Source organism: Micrasema longulum, unplaced genomic scaffold (genome assembly GCF_059751315.1).
Source record: "Micrasema longulum isolate JH-2025_06_02 unplaced genomic scaffold, ASM5975131v1 h1tg000823l, whole genome shotgun sequence".
Lineage (NCBI taxonomy): Eukaryota > Metazoa > Arthropoda > Insecta > Trichoptera > Brachycentridae > Micrasema > Micrasema longulum.
In genome coordinates this window covers 53,190-76,645 of record NW_028278015.1, presented here as the reverse complement: position 1 = coordinate 76,645, position 23,456 = coordinate 53,190, and the positions used below count along the sequence as shown (strand labels likewise).

The following is a 23,456-nucleotide window of genomic DNA, read 5'->3' as shown; positions in this document are numbered from 1 at the left end:
ATGTTTCGGAATTCAACCATAAACAAGTACCTAGGTACCTGATTAAATTAAATATTTGAATATTAAAAAAAATATTTTTGGAATTAAATCATAAACCTAGGTACCTACTTATCAATTAAAAGTCATTTTCCTTTTATCCAAACAGTTTTTGCACACTTTCACGGCACAATCAGGCATTTTACTTTTTATTTATTTTGGTTTCGAATTAAATGTCAAAACACGGCTGGCGATTAAAGAATGACTAAATTCGCGTTGGACATGGGTTCAGTGTCGTAATTTTAGAGGGCTCAGGGTAAATCGCACTCTGAATTTTCTTTATTAACACGTATTCCCGTATTTTCTGGATTATTTTTAGATTTTTGCACAATTTTGATTTGAGCACGACGAGAATTTTCAGCCAATCACATGAGGAGATAAAACGAAAAAATAACCCTTTTTACCAATATATATAAATTGCTCAAAAAAGTACAAAATAAATAACGTATGTCCGCATTTGCGAAAAAAACGTTTGTTCAACCAGCAGGCAAGCCAACGTTTGGGCAGGACAATGTTTATCGGGTCCGCTAGCAATAAATAAATGCTTACCGAAATCAAGCGGTATTAAAATATGAAAATGGCGGTACGCAAAAAACTCATTGCTGATTTAGAAAAAAACGACTATGACGAAAAAACGATAATTATGATTTTAACTTAATAATGCCCGTTATTTTGTATTGTTTTAACGTATGTTAAAATCTATCGTTTGCATGTCTAAAAAGTACGGAAATGTAACCAGATTTTTAAATTCCCGTAAATTTTGGGCCTTTTCGTATAGTGGTCAGCGCGTTTGCCTACGATGCAAGAGGTCTCGGGCTCGATTTCCGACATGGTTAATATGAAATATTTATTTAAAAGGGTGTTTTTACACTAGAATATTTCATAGTCCCTGGGCCGGTACTTGAAGCGTAAGACTGATCATCTTACCTTCATTTAACAAAAATTATCAAGATACGGTGTGATTGGTGTACCAATGCAGTGCCCTATGCACCATTAGGTGCGGAAAGGGAATGATGCTGATGATGAAATTTCGGGTCACCGGGAAAGTTCCCAGGAAGTTACGAGGAACATTCCCGCCTAGCGAAACATTCCGGGAACGGCACATCAGTACGAATATAGCAGGCTATAATTTGATAATTTAAAACTATGTTAGTAAAACTCAGGAATGAGGCATGCGTTCATTTGTCGTCGAGGAGCAGACTAGTGATCAGTGTGGCCAAGTGTGTCCGTTGTAATGCTAACAGAAGTTCTCTGTGTCTTGCTAGGTTCCGTGGTATTTTTTTATTATTATTTTTACCAGAATTATGATTATTGGGAGGTCAGAGGGGTTCCCTTTGTGAAGCCACAATTTCTTTTTGGGAATTACAAGGATGCCGTATTGGGGAGAAAGCACATCGGAGTCGTCCAAACCGAATTGTACAAGTTAGTTCCACATTTTGTCATTTTTATTACGTGTTTTTTTAGTTTTTTAGACATTTACAACAAATTTTGAGTACGTACAAGCTACCTGTCTGAAAGGAAAAGCTGCTTGAATGAGCTCTCTGTAATCTAGTAGCCTTGGCATCTTTGTGCTTGAAGAAGTTTTTTTTTTTAATACACAATTTTACATAGACATAATTATATGTTTTTTTATGTCCCGACTTGTTAGAGAATTCCGTGTTAAGTCGGGACTCTTCGATATATAAATCAAAAATATTTATTTACATATGAAAACAATATACAAGTAATCAAAACAATATGCAAAATAATCAAAACAACATACAAAATAATAATTGAAAAATATAAATAATAAAAATTAATACATGTCAAAAAATGGAATATGGAAAAGTTATATAATAATACGTATGACAGTGATGATATACACATATACGTATATGGATAATAATGAAGACAGCAGCGATGTTATATATTTATTCCCGATGCAATCTCACACAGTGGTCTCTACCCCTCGATACAATCCAATTATGGATATTCATATTAAATATAGACCTTGTTTTGGAGAGCTTAATATGTTCATCCAAGACTCTTGGAGCTATATATGAAAATTCATAAGGTAATTCAGAAGTTCATAATATGCACAAATTGTTATTTAATATTTGTAAAATAACCAATTACCGACTTTTCTATGTCTACCAGTTTCCGAGACGTGCCCGTTTCTTCGTCAGGACACCGATTAAACCAACACGCAAAACCCACTATACACCTTCACCATAGTTGTTGCACAAAAATATAAAACCAACACGACATGCATTAATAAGCACATACACTGATTAGGACAAACATGCACATAGAAAAGTCGGTAAGTTGTTATATACAAATATTAAATAACATTTAGTGAAATGTTTAACCACAAAGTTAATGCTGTAAATATTTATAATAACATAATATGTACAATTAATTTTTCACTGGCATAAATTTTATTGTTTTTTATATATATTTTTTATATTTATTTTATTTAGTTCCATGAATAAAATAGTCTAAAACAATATTTACTTCTATACTCGTACTAATGATTCTACCGTTATTTATCACTACAATATACTTTCATCCTAATTTATGATATTTAAACGCTTATTTTATATTTGCACTTAGATGAAATATTTTTATACATAATAAAACTCTGATGGTATACTCTTTATATTTAATTTTAATATACTCGTGTTGACTTTTTTCTCCTTTTTAAAATTTCTGGAATTTCTTCAAACAACTTTATTCTCTTGTACATAAGATAGTTCTGGGTTCTAGGACGTTGCTTTTGATTCCAGTCTTTAATTTTTAGATCCTCTTGTTGCATAGTTATGAAAGAACTCATTATTGTTTTCTCTCTTATCTCGGAACTATCACATTAATAATTTAGTTAATTTCATTAGCAACACAGAATTTTATTTTCCGATCAATGATTGTTCGGTTGTTTTTCAATTTTTTTTATTTGTTAAAATACTATTGAACTAAGCCATAAAAAAAGGGTTTCGTATTATCAGCGCTATGATTGTTCAAAGTTTTGTATTTCTGAAATTACTCCGCGTGTGACTCCTTAAGTTCTCTTCGGCTTCTTCTCGGTCATTTCCACCGATAAGTCCGTTGACGGTAAGGGAACCGGAAATCTTTCACAACTCTCTTAGCATTGGTTGATTCATATGGACTAGTGACGTCGTTTAAAGTAGTTAATTTTTATTGAAATATTTTCAAATATTTTTTTCGTACGTTTTCGAGAATCTTTGCAGTATAATTGAATTCTCTAATTTTTGAGCCAATGTAAAAGGATTGTGAGTAGACATTACGTTCGACAACTTTAACACCGAGGGTTAGAAAGGTAACACTACTTCCCTTGATGGGAAAGAGAAGTATTGTAAATGCTACAAAATGGACATATCTCTAATCGATTTTCTCATTTGTCAAGGATTCGGGTTTTATTTCACACACAACACTGTATTTTTTACGGTCCCCGGGACTGGCCAAAATAACACGTTATAGGCACTTACACTACTTACGCTAGTTTATTTGGCCATTAATTTAATGCCTCAATAATTTAATTTAATGTAGATACAACGTCATTTCATTCAATGTATTTTTAAACATGCGCTCGGAGTGAACACACTTAACAAAGGAAGTAAGTAACAGCTTAACACTATTTTTATTAGTGACGTGTTGAACCCGGCAATGCTTTGCTGTTGCTAGATTTGAGTATACAAGTGTGTTCAGAAAATAACCAAAATTTTTGTTTTTTGAAAAATAATATTTATTTATTCGTCTACAATAATGTTGTCGCCATAGAATTAAGAATAGTCCATAAACCGCATACGCACATCAAACAGAAGGCGACTAAACTACTCGTAAATGATTAGATTTACGTTTTGACCCATTAGTTTCTTTGTAGACGTCGCTCAATACGCAACTCCTGATTTGTATTCAACTATGCCGTGTTCAACTATATCCTTTTAAAGTGCAGAAATACTGCTAGGATCTTAAAGAAACCGGATGCAATCACAAATCATGTGTAATTAGCAAACGAATGTTTAAGTAGCAAATGCGCTACTTAAAAATTGAATTATTTTTCCATCTGTCAGATTGTCGAAGAAACAAAATGAACATTTCGTTAGTGTTGCCAGGGTAGTAAACTTTTTTACCCTACTTGGCTCATCTAATGCAAGAACTAATGAAAATTAGACCTCGAATTAAACAACGCCGTGGGGGATATTTGAACGACATTATCTTCAAAATATTAAATATTATTTAACATGATATAATTTTTTTTTTTTATGTAAAATAAAATTTGTTTTATATTTTAAGTTCAAAGTTCATAAATTCAATTACTCTTATTAAATTACCCTTTACTTACCTACTCTGTTGTGTCAATCAATGTTTCCGCGTGCACAATAAAATTTTAGAGAAATTAACAGATTGCTTTTTTTTTTTTTAATTAAAATAGATGACATTAAATGATAATCAATATAAAGCTCTGTTACACATTAACCATTTAATTATTTTTTTCTTAAAATCTTTGTCAACATTTTCTTTTAAAATCATCTTAGGAATCTTATTGAAAATTTTAGTAATTGTACAAAGAAGTGTTCTTTGGCCATACTTGTTTACAAACCTCGGTACTGACAAGCTTTCGCGTTGTGCTAGCCTTGTATTATGTGAATGTAAATGCCTCTTCTGGTAGTTACTATCAAATCGGTATCTAGTAACAAATTTGGGCCATAGAATAGCATTTACGGACAGGCACCCTTGCTTTTTAAAAAAATCGGGTACCTCTTCTTTATCAAGTCTAGGTGATCTGTTAATCAATTTAAGAGTCGAGGTTTGTAAAGAGTGAATTTTTTAAATGTTGGTTTTACAAGAAAGGGCCCAACTGGTAATACCGTACCTAATAATTGATTCTGCTAATGATTGATAAATAAGTCTTAATGTTTTTATTGATACAAAATTTTTTATTCTAAACATGCTGCCTATAACTGTCCTTAATCTTTTACACAATTTGGTAATTTGTTTATCCCATTAAAAAAATATATCAATAGTAATGCCTAAATACACATATTCATCAACTACACCAATTTTTTCACAGTTACATAATATGACAATACCACTATGAAGACAGTTAAAACTATGAGAGACTTTATTAATTTGATTCAGTGCTGGTACATGAGGAGATCTGACATGCATAATTTTAGTCTTTTTTGATTAATACATGAATACAAACGTCGTCGCATATATACAATTTTATAAACTCTTTCTTAAATATTATGTATTATTAGATTAACAGTGGATTTTTTTTAAATGCCCTTGTTTATATTTTTTTATGTAAATAGCTGCAAAAATCCCAAACAAATAAATAAATATAAGTCCTGTAGAATGGAGACCAAATAGGAGAAGCGTATCCTAGATGGAATCGAACTAGTGAGCAATGAAGAGTTTTGTTGATATTCATATTTTTGACGTCCGTCGCCATTCTATTGATTAAACCGAAAAGTTTGAGAGGTTTGTTTATAATATTATCAATGTGGCCACGATAGGAGAGTTTACTATCTAAAATCTGAATCTGTTTTACACAGCACCCGCCACAGAACAGCGTCTCTGTCTTCTTTGTTATGAGTTCTATCTTCGTGCTTTTTCTTATACATATGTGTTTCTGAATTAGCGGACCTTCATTCTTCGCGTAGCAAGGATAAATATTTTTTGTATTAATAGCCAGCAAAAACAAATTTTACTTTCCAAATTCGATGCGAAAATGACAATTTGAAGATTACAAAAAATACGAATTCATTATTAAAAAATAAAAGAGAGATATGTCAAGTTTTGCATCGTATGAGGACTAGTGTGACATCACAGCCACACATGAGTTATCCAGAGTCTATCGCCGAGTTCCTTTCTCCATAGATCCTCTCAGCGTTTTTCTGCAGAGATCTCCGAGTCAGTTGTCACTTTGAGGAAGCCCTTTCTCGATCCCATGGTGATAATTATAACATATTAACGACTAAATGAAAATAATGTTTTTTTTTCTAGTAAGTTCCCGAACGCTCGCTACGCTGGTTACTTCAAATTAAAATATCCCGCCATAATACTGAGGGATCCAGAACTTATTAAAGATGTTCTTGTAAAGGACTTCAACCATTTTGTCAACAATGAGTTCCAAGTATGATAAAGGATTTAATACATTATTTTAATTGATTATTATTTCTGAATATAAGTCCTGTCTGTGTAATTCACAAGTTAGTGTGAAAGCGTATTTTAATGATTGCTGACGTGCGTACCCAAAGCGTGCAGTAGCAAAAAATTCGCTTGTCCGCCTGGGGTAATATATTAAATATATATTTATATATATTACATATGTTTATATATATATATATATAAGCGTTCTTATAATTTACCCAAATATTTCAATTTCGGTTACCAGTTTTAACGAGTTATAAATTAGAAAATGGAAGTCAAGTTGAGGTAGTGTGGGGTTCGAACCTCGGATCTCTGGTCCGTCCCCAACACTAGCAATTGGACCACAACCCGTTTCAAATTATGTAGTAAAGCTTAACAAAAGATATTTTAATGAATATTTTATCAAAATCAATATTTAAATTTAACGAGAACTCTCGAGTAAAAATCCTGCAAAAGGAAATCGACTGGAGATTAGTCGGTCTCATAGTGTATTGGTTATTGCGTTTGCCAGGCATTAAATAAATGAATAATTGTAAAACAAAAAAAATCGATCCACCGTATTGTACTTCATCGTGCCGTGGTATAAAATGAGCCGATCATGCGATATCACGGGCTCGTGGTTTGCACGTGCACAGCGACAGCGGTCTGGTCCCTGTGAATGTACGGTAAAAAGAAGATAAAAGACCTGAAAGATTTCACATCCTGAAAAATGGCGTCGTGGTCTCCGGCAAGGATGTACGCATCCATACACATCCGTTCCTCCGGTCCTGCGCCAATTTGAGGGCAGCGTTCAACGAGGACCCGTTAGTTTCTGTAGAAGGCTGTCATCTTGGTCGTTTACTCTCGAAGCTGTCGCTGTAGCTATAAGTTTTTCGAGACTATCTTCGTTCTTTCTGTCAAGAAATAAAAGTTTTTATTGCCCAACACTCAAACTACTTACATAGTTCGACATCGCACTTCATTTTTTTTTTAATAATTCAAACCGACGTGAGTCCGGCTCTAAAGTATTTCTCCGACTTGAAAAACAAATTGATGTATCGTTAGAATTATTTCAGCGCGCTACCGTCGGCCGTGTCAATACAAATTTCTATGGAGGCAGGTGGCTCTAGCGTTTCGAACTTTTACTAAAGTTTGATTGAATTACAGTGAACAATTAATTACTTTGAAGCATTTAGCATTTAGATATCCAATATCCAATTTATTTTATCGGGGATAATGAAAGAAAATATAAAAATAAAATGTCTATAACAGGCGCACGAAGCATGACAGAAAAGTAAGTTCCTGCACTCATTTCTAATAGGATTTAAAAAATATATATTTCAATCACTGTATGAACACCTTAGATATTTACTTAATTATCCGTATATAATTAACAGTTCAGTTATCAGCAAAATTGCCTCTGTTGAAATGATGCGAAATGATGTTTCTGATATCTGACTCTTAGATACCAAAAATATTTATTTGATACATTTTTAAGCCTCATTTTTTCTTCTGCACAGGTTGACCCTTCCTGTGACCCAATATTCGCTACTAACCCGTTTTCCAAACAAAATGAGGATTGGAAGACAACCAGAGGACAATGGTCTACAAGCCTCACAGTCAGTAAGATAAAAGTCATGTACGAGATCATGTGGGAAAAGGCCAAAATCATGGATGAATACATCAGGGACCATGTGCAGCGTTGTCCTGATCAGCCTTTTGAAGGAAGGGAAGTAAGTATTAAAATTATTGTACAGTATCGACGATGGCCCAGGTTTGCCTGATCGGGTTTGGCTCTCGCGGTCTACTAACAAGCCAATGAACTAACATAACCTATCACCATCACGATGAAGAAGTTTAGGGCTACGGGAAATTGGATATTAAAACTGTTTTCTAACACGCGGAACAAATTAGAGCGTACGGCGTTTCGAGGACGAAAATGTGTAAAAAAATAATCAAAATTAACTAGTTTGAACTAACATATTACAAAGGAGACAAATATTTTTTTGAGAAGTGAATATAGAAATCTAGGCATCCACGGGGCTAGGCATGACCTGTCATTGGCTGGTTTGAGTGGCCACTTTACACACTGCGTAACATTCACCATTCTGCCTATATTTAAACATTTATATTCCTGAAAATCTTCCATCTGTTGACGTTTGTGAAGTTTAAGAGCTCAAATCATTATTGTTACGGGTGAGATTCATCTGATTGAATTATTTCACCTAGATACTAGGCAACGCCTGAGTTTAAAAAAAAAAAATATACTTCTTGGACCAGGTGGATTTATCAACAATGTTTTCAGTTTGTCCAAATTTTCGTAGACAAGTTTGAACTACGTCACAAGTTCTTCGGAATCAATCAATGATGGAGTGTTGCGATAGATCTCCGGTTTCCGGGAGGCCAACTCACCGGTCAGGACAACTCGCTAACGCCAACTAGATCGATTCAAAAATAGCGCAACGATTCAACTAAAGCAATTTGTTTCGATGTAATTTACTACTTCAATTGATTCAGTTATGTCCTAACGGAGATTACGTGTATATATTTAAATTTGACAATTGGGTAGTTAAATGTTATGTGTGGCCTGTATTGTTGTATGGCTGTGAGACTTGGACTCTGAAGGTGAACGCTATGAACAGGCTGGAGGCTTTTGAGATGTGGTTGCATCGCAGAATGCTTAACACTTTGTATCCCGGAGCCGTGCGAACACGTGATTATACAACCACGCGTTGTGTCCCGGTCATGTGTTTTCACGTGGTTTACCAGCTGTCCAAAAAAGTGCATTTTATTGACATTTAGTGACTTTTATAAAAAAAAAGCACGAAAATAGGAGTGAGACCATGTATATTTTATTTATTTATTTTATTTTATTTTATTCAGAAAACATACAGTCATCCAAAATAAGTATTAAAAACAACAATTTTTTTAACGTAAAAAGACCAATTAAGTTTTCATAAATTAAAAAGATATAAACATTAAATGTGAGAAAAAATAAAAAATAAATAAGAATTTTAAGTGAGAAAAGAATAATTGTTGACATTTGCGTTTTCCATGGAGGTAATAAATTAAAATAAATAAAAATACCGAATGTACACTCCGAGCCATCCACGCACACACATGAACGCACATATAAAACATACACAAACATATACATTACATGCGGCACATATACATAGCATAAACCACTCAAGGTGCACATTCAGCAACTATCCCAAATAATCGACCCCATGAAGAAATTTTCTGTACAAATGCAACGTGCAGTTAAAAATGTCTACATCAACACTGAGTCCGTTATAATTTCCACAGGTACGTCTAATGAATGAATTCGAGGTATAATTGTTTTTACAAGTTGGTACATAAAAAAGGGAATTTAATCTAGTATAGCGAAGAGGACAACGGAAACCAATATTTTGTAAAAGATACGGCGAATCAACTATATTATTGAGAATTTTGAAAAGAAAAATTAAATCATATGTAAGGCGCCTTTTTAGTAGTGATTCTATATTAAAATTGATCAAAGATGCGCCGTAATCATTTTCAATGTTGCCAAAACGATATTCCAGGCTCCTTATAAATTTCTTTTGAATGTTTTCAATTTGATTAATGTATACATTATATGTGCAAACATTGCAATGTGGCTCTCCATAAAGGTTAATGTTGGCAAAATTATCATACAAAAATGACTTATTAAATTGTTTAAAATAAATATGAGAAGTTTCAATTGATTTAACTTAGTATTTTTATAATTATGACACTTTTAAGAAATCCTTAAATCAAATTATATGTGTATTCGGCCGGTACTCAAAGTGTTAAGATATCTTTGACAGACCTGATAACAAACTCAGAAGTCTTAAGTCGAGCTAGAACGAATAGATAACTCCGAATCACCATAAATGTTCGTAAAATTTAGTATCTGGGGCATATTATGCGTGGAGAAAAGTACCACTTGCTTCATTTAATGTTGAAAGGCAAGAGGAGCTGGAAGAAGACAGATATGGAGCAGATTTTCCGGGCAGCACAGGACAGAGAGACTTTTGCCAGAGTGATTGCCAACGTTGTGGTTACCTGACAGGGCACTGAGAGAAGAAGAAGAATTGAGTAGTACGCAACTTGTAATGTTTTTTTTTGTTTCAGTTGTCCGCTACATTTTTCACGGACGTGGTAGTGGCGGGGATTTTTGGTTTGGAGATAAATTCCTGGAAGGTGGTAAATAACCCCTTCAGAGCAATAACCAGGTCTATTTTCCAGGCCACCTTCTGGGATGGTTACATCAATCTCTGCTTAATTATCGCTCCCTGGTTGAGCAGAATACTCAAACTTAGGCAAGTCCATCGATGGATACATATTTATAACGTTGAGACGGGACGTGATCCTGTATATAGGTCCCGGTTATAATGGGAAGTTAACAGGGTCATCTTCAATGAGGAAGTTTAGTGCTACGAGAAATTGTTCAGCGAAGTTTTTTGAAAATGTATGAAAAGAATTGACAAAAATAATCACTTTGTAAGACATCACTAGTTCTTCCAAATCAATCAATGATATAGAGATTTACGGGGAGCCAACTGACCAATCAGCAGAGCTCACCGAGAACAAGGGGAAGAGAACTTGAGACGTCACTCGCGGGGTAGTTTCAAAATAAGAAAACTTTTTTTCAAGAGATGGAAGAGTAGAAAAAGAAGTTGAAAGGAGATTGAATGCGGGCAACAAGATAAACAGCGCACTAAGCACATTAATTGCTTATAAAAATATGTCAATTGAAGCTAAACTGGCAGTGCGTAACGGAGTTTTAGTCCCAACACTTATGTATCGAAGTGAAACATAGAACTGGCAGAGGAAGAATGAAAGCCGAGTGAACGTGGTTGAAATGCGATATCTTAAACATATGTATAGGAAATCAATATATAACAGGGTTACGAATGATGAAATCAGGCGAAAGTGTAAATGTGAGGCAGGTATGATTGATAAGATTAAGAAAGAGACTCTGAGATGGTTTGGTCATGTAGAACGAATGGATGATGAAAGAATGGTAAAACAAGTATATATGGAGAAAATGAACGGTAAAGTGAAACTAGGACGACCAAGGAAGACGTGGCATGGTCAGATAAACGAAAATCTTTAGTCTGGGCTGGTATTCCGAACGCGTTTACAGCGCGCTATAATGCATATTTAGTACGTAAAAACGCGCTATACCACGCTATAATTTCGTTTGGAATACCAGCCCGGGTCATGTCAAAAGCAGGCAGAACCGAAGGGCATGTATGAAAGTGGAAGAAGCTAGAACTGTATGCCAGGATAAACGTGTGTGGCGGTCCATTGTCGGAAACAAGGCGTGATGGTAGTAGTAGCTGTAGTAGAAAACTTTGAAAAATCATAGCGCCGAAACTACGATAGGCAATTTTTTGCATATTTTTTATTGGCTTAGTTTAATAGTCTATTAACAAATAAAAAATATAAAAAACCTCTGAACTTCTTCATTGTCTCAAAGTAAAAACAGATTTTCTGTATGTGCGATTAAATTTTTATTTAAAAAAAAAAGTAAACGTGTAAATTTGTTGCAACAGAGAGGGAAAACATTTTTACATCTCAATAACTCTCTAAATGTGCATGTGATTGTGTACCTACTAAACATGTGGACTGAAATTATTGTAATGTTTTTAATTATTATTGTAGGTTCGTATCCAAACGTATAGAATTACTCGCGAAAGGAGTAGCTCGTGATATTCTGGCCACCGGCAGTGAAAACAGCATACTGAAAAATGATATCTACGAAGTGATGAAGAAGTACAATGAACTGGATTCTAAAAATGGTGAAGTTTTAAGAAAAAATCCTAACCGCGTCAACAGAATACAAAATCATTTTCATTTTCATCTTATTCGAGTAGAAACTATCGCCATATAACCTTTGCAATACTAATAGTGTGACCACGGTGTAAAAATATAAAAATATTCTTATTTATTTTTAGCATTATTAACTTGATATTTTGATTTGAACATAGGCACCAGGATAATAAAATGACAATGTATTAGATGTCTGATTTCAAGTCTGAGAGATGCGTATAATATAAAAACGTAGACGTATAGCGTAGAAGCAGAGATTCAGAGCAAGGGAACATTTAAACAAGAAATTTCGATTTATACGTGTTATTAAATACGTATCGTAAAAATTAACAAAGTACCAAACACATTATACAGTAAATTTAGGGAGAATATAAAATATGTAGTAAGAAATCATCAGGTAAAACTAACATATGTAGTAAATGTAGTGAAAATAAAACGTAATAAAAATAATACATTATAAACAAGTAAGAAAATGTCACAATGTAAAAAAAAAAAAAAAATATGTATGCAGTAAATGTAGCAAAAATGTAAAATAGTAAGAAATAATTGAAGTAAAAAAATGTATTTATTTATTTTAATACTTACAATTATTCTTAAAAGTATTAACTACTCATCACAATCCGATGTGTCATCACTTTCGTCATCTGACACATTAAAAACCAAATCACGGTTTGCGGTGAAATCATCAAATGCAACATTTAACACGAGTTCCTTAGTTTGTCCGCACAAAGCCCGGCCTTGTCCCATCTTCGTAGCTTTAGACATGGTCACTGTATTTTTCTCGAAAAAAAAAAAACGGATCAGTAAATTTTGAATTTTGAACCATATGGTACGGACACTAGCCAATCAAACGACGTGATTTTTACAACACATTTCGATACCTGCATAGTACACAAATGGTTTGTTTTAGTGTTAGTTTTGGAAAGGTTAAGTGGCGGGCACTCTACCTATGGTTTGTATGCCCCAAAATTAACGCTCAGAATAGGAAAATATCACATATTACGAATACCAATAAAAATATGTAAAATGGATTTTATTTATTTATTATATATATACGGCCTTACCCAATTACAACAGTTACACGAAGAAACATAAATGCAAGAAACTGAACAAAAAGAACATAAAACTATTTAGCAAAGACAAACAAGGGCAAAACAATAATAGTATACAATATATTAACAAAAACGAAAGACCAAAAACTTTGAGCTAAACCATGCCAATCCAACTTCATCCCACACTGTTTAGTCGCGAAGAGATCTACGAAAAGCCGGAAGATCTATACCAAAAAATTCCAAGTTGTGTGATGAATTGACTAATCTACACATTCTGGACATTGGGGCATAAAAACCAAAGTTGCTCTTAGAAGATTTTATAAATAGCATATGTTGACTTCTGGTGACACGGTTGGGAACATGAAAAGAAATTGATTGCAACAGAGATGGGACATCACTAGGCACTAAGTATTTTGAAAATGCATGTAAGGTCCATCTCAGTTCTACGTCTCTCCAATGAAGACAAAAAAAATAATTGTAAATTATTTTCAGAATCAATATGGATTATGTGGAGAAATGTTTTCATGCATAACTTTTATTATCAAATTGTTAAAAAATATATCTCCGTCAAAACGCGACATGTTTGGCCTTGACAATTGTGACGTCAATATTCGTAACGATGTTTGATCGCGCCACTCGCCAGAAGCCGATGGATGGTCGAATATTGCTGGTTCGCGGATTGCGTTATCTTTATATTCTTTGCCACCGAACCCTAATACAAATAAATGCAATTACCTACCTTGTACTGGGATTCTTGGAACCTTATTGTTCGGACTTCTCTCGCTGCAGACAGGATCAGATCCTGTGGTCAGGATCGGCAGTTGTCGGTTTCTTGATTATTAATATGCGATTGTTATCGCATATTAATAATAAATAAATAAGTCATTGAGTCGTGTTCGACTCAATGACTTATTTATTTATACTTTTACAATGTTTATATTCTTTTTTTATATAGAATAATGTTCCCGGGGTGTCCCGTGCCGAGGGAAACATTTTACAATATGTAAAACATGCCTTAAATTAGTTATTTGACAAATTTAACATAATAATAAAATAAAAACGTAATTAATCTAATTAAACTAATTATCATTATTATAATAAGCAATATAAACTAAAATAATCATAAAAAACATAACCAATTTATATAGACCTGAAGACCAAATTTCATAAACAGTACACAAAATTTTACCTATTTGGCTTGATCCACTCATCGATCCGTGTGCAACCCACCTCCACTATCCATTTCTTAATAGCAATTTTATATTGTGAGTACTCATTAATTGTCCTTATGAATAATGGAAGTAGATTGTTCACTTTAACCGAGTAGTAGGCCAATCCTCTTTGACCGAAAGTAGTATTAATTTTTAATTGTTTTTGCAGCATCAGGGTGTTGTATCTAGTAACTGTTGTATTTGTGGAAGGAGTTAAGGAAGGTAGAGAATAATGTTTGTGTGAGAATGCTAAAACAAATTATTTGTGATCGCGCTGGGAATATCGAAAATCATGTTTACACTCGGTGACAGTTCAGTTGTTATTAGAGCCGGAGAGAAAAATATTCTACCCGCAGTAGTATAATAGCAACATCTAAACTAGGGCCCAGTGGGTAGCAAACAAATTCAACGCCGCAACCTAGTAAATGTGCCATTCACAAACACATATAGTAAATGTGGCGGAACCAATGTTCTATTTAAATGTAAACGGTTGTGACCGTTTAAAACCAAAGTTCAAAATATTACCGAATCGTGACGTATTAGGGGCGCGGCCAATGCAATGGACCGATTTCGCGGGAATTTAAAACTACGATTATTTAAGTACAAATAAAAAAGTTTTTTAACTCAACAGTATTTCATAGACCCTTATTAATTTTAAAGTGTAAAAAAATATCTTGATATTGCCCTAATAGTAGACTAGTAAATGATTAAATTATTCTTCGACTTGTAGTTCTTTAAAGAATGGGATAATAATTATGGCCCGTTGCAGTGAATTAACTGACATTTTAAAGGTGAAGTAAACACATTGATCAAATGCCAAAACTCTTTTTTCCTGGTTTTTTATATACAAAACATCCATCTTAATTGAAAATTTCAAAACAGTTTACACACACTTCTTTTTTTATACACAGTGTGTAAAGTGGCCACTTGAACCAGCCAACGACAGGTCATAAGCCCTGTAAATGCCTAGGCTTCCATATTCCCTTCTCAAAAATGTTTTCCCTCTTTGTTGAAATAAATTTTAATTGTTATTTGAATTATTTGAAAACCAAGTCATGATTAAATCTTAAATTTTACAGATTTCTGCATCAGTCATATTTTACAAGACGTTTGTATTTGTTATTATCTCTTGTAGTAATAATTATATTACAGTAATAATTCGCTAGAGAAGCCCTTTAGCTCTTTTGCATAGAAAAATATCGTTCCAAATTTCTGATTTGATTTTTAGTTTTACAACAAACGTGTAACGGACGGCTTCAGTTTACGCTTACAATTCTCGGTCTAAACACCTCTGACCCGTTGTATTGCTGTATACTGTAGCTAACTTCGTGGTTTCTGTCTCCCGACCCTATTAGCCGGTGGAGTATTATTACTCCAAGATTATTGAACTGTTGTTTATCAATCAGCCAGTTGAATCCTTCTATCTAGACTGATTTATAGAGGCCGGAGATCATAGATAAACCTTGTTATTTCGAGTGTTTGCTTAAGGTCAAGTTATTTTAGGAGTTGACTCTTTGATTTCAAGTAAAAAATAACGTCAATGATCAGTAATGTTGAACAAAATCAGCATTTTTTTATTAGATTGGAGAAAAACATAGAATATATTGAAAATTGAATAAGCAACAAAGTTCAACAGTATGGGAAGTGGCTTGTTTTTATATTACTTATTGAATCGATCAACGCTATATTTTGACAATTTAAATATAAAACTGTTTGTGGAAAGAATCAAATTTTTAAAATCATTATTGTACAAACGTGATATTGGAAAACTATAAAAATAAATTTAAAAGCACTATTTAAGTATTATAGACAGAAAAAAGTAAAAAAAAGAGTGTTTTAACTTCTTTATTTATTATTTTTAAATAAGCAAAAAAATTGACGGTTATTATTCCGTGTGACGTCGGATAAATTTCTACAAAGGTTTAACATATGCATATTTAGAATTATCTGAAAACAAGGCGTTTCGCGGCCTATGGATTAAACGGCACATATTACGTTACCGCACCATATTTATACACAATGTTTGTTAGAAGCGCACTCGGCGGGGATGACGTGTGACGTCAAAGTGATGTGACGCCAATAATTGCGAGTTTTATCATTTGGTTGTATTTAAACCGGATAATTAAAAATGAAAACTCAGAGTTATAATTTTCTAGAGAACTATTGCCTAAAACAAAACCGTTCCAAATTTTGGCAAACTAAAAAACAAAAAAACAAAGTTTTTAGTTTAACAACAAACGTGTAATGGACGATTTCGGTTTGCCCTTGCAATTCGACGATCCGTTGAATTGCTGTAATCTGTAGCTAACTTCGTGGTCAATAATCATAGAATGATTTTTCTCTGCATAGGCGGCTCTATTAGGTCATTAGTCATTACTCTAAGAATGAAAACTAGTTTCATATACGTTTAATTTATTTATTTTTACTTATACATATATTACAAATTATAACGTATCCCTAACTCATGAGGCCAAGAGCCCTGTGATGAGTTGGTATACAACATAATTAAAAGTGGAAGCATGAATATTATTAAACAGTACCAAAAATAAACATTGTTACATAAGCATATATATGCTTTTGTATATATGCATATTGTATATAACATATATATGCATAAGCATTAATACATATGTATTTCAATAAACATCTGGATAACACGCTTAAATAAATCAATACAATATCTCGCAGCAGATATACATTTTTTTTTTTTTTTTTTTTTATTATATTGAAAACATATTATACATAATTATATACAATATTCCCAAGGAGTTTTTTTAAAAAAAACTCATTTAGGGACATACATTGATAGTAATATCATTAGAATCGTAATAATCCGCTATAAATATTTAATATATTTCCCAATTTATGAAATACCCTTATTATTTTAATTACTTTTAAACACTCAGTTAAACATTTGGTACGACTTTTGAACTTTATGTATAACATATTATATGTATAGTTTTGACATCTTTCAAACTGTTTTTATAAAAAAATGTTTCTTCTCAGAGATTTCAGTGATGGATCTTGCTGGTCGCGTTTTCGGCTTCTTACTGGACGGAACAGAAACCTCGAGCGGAGTTTTCGGGTTAATACTGTTTGAAGTGGGTTAAGTCTTGGATTTTACCGAATTATTATTAAACCACTTGATTTCATTTTGCCAGCAGATACACTATTAATTTGTTCTATTTTTCTGCATAGTTGGCGTCGAACCAAGAAATACAGACCAAACTGCGAGATGAATTAGACAAAGCCGCGCCTAAAGATGAAAATATTCCTTTTGATGTCTTGGATAGTCTACCATATATGGATATGGTTTTTTCTGGTAAGCTTTAGTATATTTGAGTTTTTTGACAGATTTAACCTTATTTCATTAAAGTTATTTGGTGAATATCGTTATCATAATCCATCCATTGACTGTGAATTACAGCAGGTTATTGAGAATTGCGTAACAATAATTAGAATCCGAGAAGATGGAAATTTGTAGTTGTGGAACTAAAAAAACTCATCAAAGGCGTAGATTTTCAAGAAATGATTCAATGTGCCAATAAAATGTCTCCTGGGCTCAAGTAACCGACCGTTGTCTAATGAAAATATTAAAAAATGTATCCTCAAAAAACTGAAAAAGAGGGGGGTCAAAGAGTAATAAAAAAATACACTTAAGTCTTACCTTTAGGATTTTTTAGAGAAAACCTCTGATGCGATTCTATGATCTAAGCGGTTTTTATTTAATTATAACTTATTATTTATAAGTGATAGACACCCGTTTTTGCGTTTTTGTCGATATTTTCATATACGAGTAACAACAGCCGGTCACTTGACAACGGGACACATTGAATCTCAAAAACTAACGGTTTTTTACTGAGGTCTTTTTACTGAATTTAAACGAACGGCTTGGAAGCTTTGAAAGAAAAGTTTTAAAGCGCCAAAATCGTTTGATTTCCATACTACAATTTAAAAGTCGCTAAAGACTGTGCATTTTTTATAGTTAAGACTGGGAAAGAATGATATAAAGAAGTGAGAGTGATTGAATACGTGATTAAAAACAAAACCACTCGAGTTCGGTGCGAACAAGAATACAAAGACAACAAAATAAAATTCTTAAACTAACATACAACCTACCCTACCTGACCTCTACGACTGAACTGTACAAACAACACACCAGTTTGACATAAACTACTTGACTAAAATTGAGACTTTAAAAATTGTGCACAAAATAACACTGGGAAACATACAAGACGACGACATAATATTAGTCAAAAATGCTGACATACACAAATATAACACCCGACAACAACAACACTATCATATTGAAAAAGCAAAGACAAACACAGGACAGTCAAAAATACTACATAATGGACTTAAACACTACAACGACTTACCTTACTACTTGAAAACTTTTACTGGGGACAAATTTAAAATCAATCTGAAAAAGCACATGATGACTGAACTAACTAGACTAGACGAGACATAAAATGACTAGACAATATTCAATTTCTAATGTAACCCTAACGGGTTTTTTTAAATTGTAAATAAATAAAAAAAATAAATTAAAAAGGGTATGGTCATACTTTTATAGACTAAAAATAATGCGAACGCAAATGCTACAGACGGTAAATAAGTAAATAATAAATAATTTTTTATATTTGTAAAAATAAAATAAAGTGTTCAGTAAACTCAAATCAGTGTTTGATTTCTAATATTATAAGTTTAAATATACAAAATAAACACCAAATCAATCAATAAATTGATAAATAAGGCTCTCAGTATCGAAGATGGCCAAACGCTAAAAATAGTATTAAAAGCGCCTAACTGTATATTTCATCTGATCATTTTTATCACATGAAGGTTAGATGGTCAGTCTTACACTTACCAGTCAGGTACCAGTCCAGGGACTATGAAATATTCTAGTTTGAAAACACCCTTTGAAATAAATATTTCATATCAACCATGTCGGGAATCGAACCTGAGATCTCTAGCATGGTAGGCAAACACGCTGACCATTACACCGCGAGACTGACTGCATATTTAATACTCTATAAAAATAGCGTTTCTTGTTATGTTAACCGTTGGGTTAATTATTGTTCAAAGTTTTAATGGAACCAAATATTATCATATAAATTTTTTTTTTTCGTAAATATTTAAATTAAAAAGTGCTATTACAGATTTTCGAAATTTTCACGAAAATAGGTAAGAGGTCGTTCGGCCATTTTTGATACTAAGAGTCTTAAATAGTTAGTTCGGTATTGGCGTCAAAATAACAAATTAATGTAAGTATAGCTAGATAAAGCAAAATGATTATTAATTTGTTGTTACAGAGACTCTTCGCATGCACGGCCCCTTGTTGTCCATGAATAGAGTTTGCAGTAAAGAGTACTCCATACCACCAGCCACTCCTCAGGGGAAGGCAGTGACAGTTCCTGTAGGAATGACCGTCACGATCCCAACGTTCGCCCTGCAGATGGACCCGCAGTACTTCCCTGACCCTAACACCTTCAACCCAGAACGATTCTCAGCAGAGAACAAGAACAGTGTCAACAAGTTCGCGTATCTGCCTTTCGGTGGAGGGCCGAGGGCTTGCATAGGTTAGTTGCCTTACGGTGTCTATGTGTTTGAGGCATACGAGTGGATATAACTATTTATTTATATATTTTTATTCTTTAATCGGATAACTAACAGCTACATTTATCGTTATATCTATAATCCTTCTGCACGTGTGATGTCACTGAACTCCTCCTAATCGGCTTAACCGATTTACAAGCGGTTTTCAGCGAAATGTAAATCTTTGCGCTGCACGTGTTCGTAGATATAAAAATTTTCAATTGAATCTCTAAAAAAGGTTAGAAGCATAAACCTTTTTTTCATCGATCTACCTAGTTTGCATTCGACGAGAATGCATACATAAAAAAATGGAAAGATGCTGTTTTTTTGTAATTAAAAAAAGTTTGTTTTTTAATGGTTACAAACAACGTTAACTTTTTATGGATCCCAATAAGATTCTTTCCTCACATTCCTTACAATTTCTTCCTATTTATATCTTTTTACTGGATTTTTGGTAATGCTAAAATAATATTAACTGACATTCGATGCATTTTTTAAATCGCATTTATGAATAAAGTGCACACCTGTTGGGGAGAAGAGCCGAGTTTGAAATTTTCAAAAAGAATTCTATATTTGAAAATTAATAATTTTTAGCTATAGACTTCAATCATCAATAAGTACCTAGGTACCTACTTGGCTCTTTTACTTCACAAAAGTCAACAGATGGAAGAGTTGAAGAAATGTGGATGTTTAAGCATAGGCAGAATGGTGAATGTTACACAGTGTGTGAAGTGGCCACTTGAACCAGCCAATGACAGGTCATAAGACCTGTAAATGCCTAGACTTCCATATTCCCTTCTCAAAAGTGTTTTCCCTCTCTGTTGCAACAAATTTAGATATTATTTTTATTATTCGTTATTGGCAGGTGGCCTTTGCTGATGCGCCTATATCTCGTGTACTGCTTTTTGTCCAAGTTCTTCTTCCTTCAAAAAAGCATCCAAATGTGTTTTGAACCGGTTGACCGAAATGCAATGGACAATTATTAGAGACTAGACCTGGCAATGTATTCCAGTCTGAAACACCCTGCTGGAAAGAAAGTTTTTCTTAGGATTGAGGTGGAATTAGGGACGATAGAGCTTCCAGCTATGACCCTGTAAATTGTGTTGGGATTTAATTGATACATCTCATGCAGGTGGCGGTCATAGTAATTATTGAGTATCTTATAAGTTTCTATCAAGTTCCCTCTCTTCAATCGTTCTCCTTATGATGTACGCCCTAGTGCTTTTAATATTCTGTGGTAAAGCACCCTTTTGAGTAATTTCGGGATTTTTGTAGCACATCTTTGGACTTTTTCCAGTAGCTCGATGTCTTAAGTAAAGTAAGGACACCATACTTGATATCAATACTCCAATAAAGGTCTTGTATAGGTCTTGTATATTTCAAGACATACCTCTGGAGATATTTTGGAATGCCTTTTTAATCAAATAAATTATTGACTTATCTAATTAAAGTAAGTAATAATCTTCTTCTTCTCGCGGTGCCTTGTCAGGTCCCCCCGACGTTGGCGATTGCTACAGCGAAAGCATCGCGGTCCTGCGCTACTCTCATATTCCTCAGCCAGGACAACTGCTTATTGGATGTACTCGAAATGGCGATTATTGGGAAAAGATGACCAGAGTAGTTTCCCGTTGCCTTCTCTGGTGGATTTTTCTGTCGGGGTTACCTTCCTTTAGCTGATGGTTTTGAGGCGCCAGAAAATCGCCTTTCATCCTGTATAAATCAAGTGTAAATTTGACGATTATCGAATATTACGAATATTGGGGTTGACAAATATAGGGTTCTACAGTACATACCTACTCGTGAATCTATTTTGTATTATTAAACTTTTTGCAGTTAATGTTAGTATTTTTCAATCACTTACCGTATTTTTATATCTACCGGTTTCGAGATGTACCTGTCTCTTCGTCAGGACACCCACTAAACCAATATGCAAATACTAATATACACTTTCACCTTTACCTTCACCGTAGTTGATATAGTATTTACGAAAAAATACATAAATTACATGCAATATTCTAAAATGGAGAAAAATTTGGTATGTAAATAATACCTTAACTTTCAATTTTTTTATCAAAACATTTAACCTGCTCTTTATACTAAAAATAATATTGGAAAATTACTGATAAATTGTCCCACTTCCTAATCCCCACCACCGCACATTCTGTAACATATCGCTGAATATTATTAACCTAATTTTAGTGCATGTTCGGACATGTCCGAACCACCACCATGGTGGTGTTTGCATCCCCTTTAACTCTGCATGTAATTTATGTATTTTTTGGTAAATTTTATATTTACTGCAGTGATGGTAAAGGTGAGTATTTGAATGTTATTGTATATAATAATGAGTGAATGGCGGGTACGTCTCGAAACCGGTAGACATAAAAAGTCAGTCAGTGGTTAAATACTAATATTTTCTAACATTAAATAAAATGTTTGACCACAAAGTTAATGCTTTGAACATAAATAATAAACTTTTTGAATTTTTAGGGGTAAGGTTCGCCACGACCCAAACTAAAGTGTGCTTGGCCAAGCTGATCCGTAATTACGAACTTACGCTTTCTCCCAAAGGACAACAGAAACCGGTCGACATTGACCCTACGGTTTTCGTGTACAGAGCTTCTAAAAAACTTTTGATCGATTTCAAGATCAGAAAAGAATGAAATGCCAAACATGTATAAGATTTTCAAAAATAACTTTCAATAAAATGATTATAATCTATGGAGCATTTTAATAATTTAAATTATTACCATGTCACAGACCCCGGGATTGATTCCCGAAATGTTTAAGACGAAATATTTATTTAAGGGTGTTTATTAGATATCTTTAGATTTGTCGATCTCGTGGTGTATTTATTTTTATTATTTTATTTATTTTTATTTTTATTTTTTACATATTTATTACAGCAATTTACAATGAATTATTTATACAACAAATTAATTGAGTAGTAAAAGTATACATACACATTTTTTATTTTTGCTGGTGGTTCATCTAAACTCTCTAAATAGGGAGATCTTCCCCGTTCTAAGGCAGTAAATTGTGTATTTTATAATAATATTAAAAAGTAATTACAGTTTTATTATTATGTGTGCTTTTTCAGTCTACATTAAACAATAAATATCCAGAGAAAACATAAATAATACCAAAATCTCTATATCCTAAGTCCTAAATCATTACTAGTAAATCAAAAAACCAGGATACGTCTTTCTACATCGGACAACAATTTCTCTGACTCGCTCCGACCAATATGGATTAAAAATGCAGTCAACACCTTCCTCAGCCTGGCAATCCCACCACATTTCCATGAATCTGGGATAAGGTTATATACCCTCGGGCCTATATAGTATTGCTGCCTTTGAGCCAAACAAGTATTAACTCCTCTCTGTAGAATCAGATCCTTATTGGAGTGTCTAGTATTATGAACATGACAAACCCTTGCGTATTTTTCCCTGCGTGACCGCTAATGACCTCAAAATATACTGTTGACGAATATCCAGCTGGTATATTGGTTTCCACGTTTGCCTGCCTGTCTTGAATTTGATTCCTGGCATCGTTGAAATGAAATATTTATTCAGAAAGGTGTTTT

At 33.4% G+C, this 23,456-nt stretch overlaps 1 protein-coding gene across 1 annotated transcript; it reads left to right on the top strand.

Annotated features, from left to right (window-relative positions):
• Window positions 1-1,198: 1,198 nt before the first annotated feature.
• On the top strand, window positions 1,199-22,591 carry LOC148278822 (cytochrome P450 6j1-like). The gene is made up of 9 exons (XM_088230850.1): window positions 1,199-1,458; window positions 6,043-6,172; window positions 7,689-7,901; window positions 10,306-10,493; window positions 11,842-11,978; window positions 17,279-17,373; window positions 17,471-17,594; window positions 19,588-19,854; window positions 22,361-22,591. Exons 1-9 carry the CDS (start codon window positions 1,271-1,273, stop codon window positions 22,531-22,533), a joined length of 1,515 nt encoding a protein of 504 aa, XP_088086976.1. The 5' UTR covers window positions 1,199-1,270; the 3' UTR covers window positions 22,534-22,591.
• The last annotated feature ends 865 nt before the right edge of the window (window positions 22,592-23,456 follow it).

Excerpts from the sequence above, each read along its gene's own strand:
- LOC148278822 (XM_088230850.1), top strand. The coding sequence starts at position 1,271 with ATGCTAACAGAAGTTCTCTGTGTCTTGCTAGGTTCCGTGGTATTTTTT. Across the intron at positions 1,459-6,042 it reads GTCCAAACCGAATTGTACAA|TAAGTTCCCGAACGCTCGCT; the intron begins GTTAGTTCCACA and ends TTTTTTTTCTAG. Across the intron at positions 17,374-17,470 it reads TCGGGTTAATACTGTTTGAA|TTGGCGTCGAACCAAGAAAT; the intron begins GTGGGTTAAGTC and ends TTTTCTGCATAG.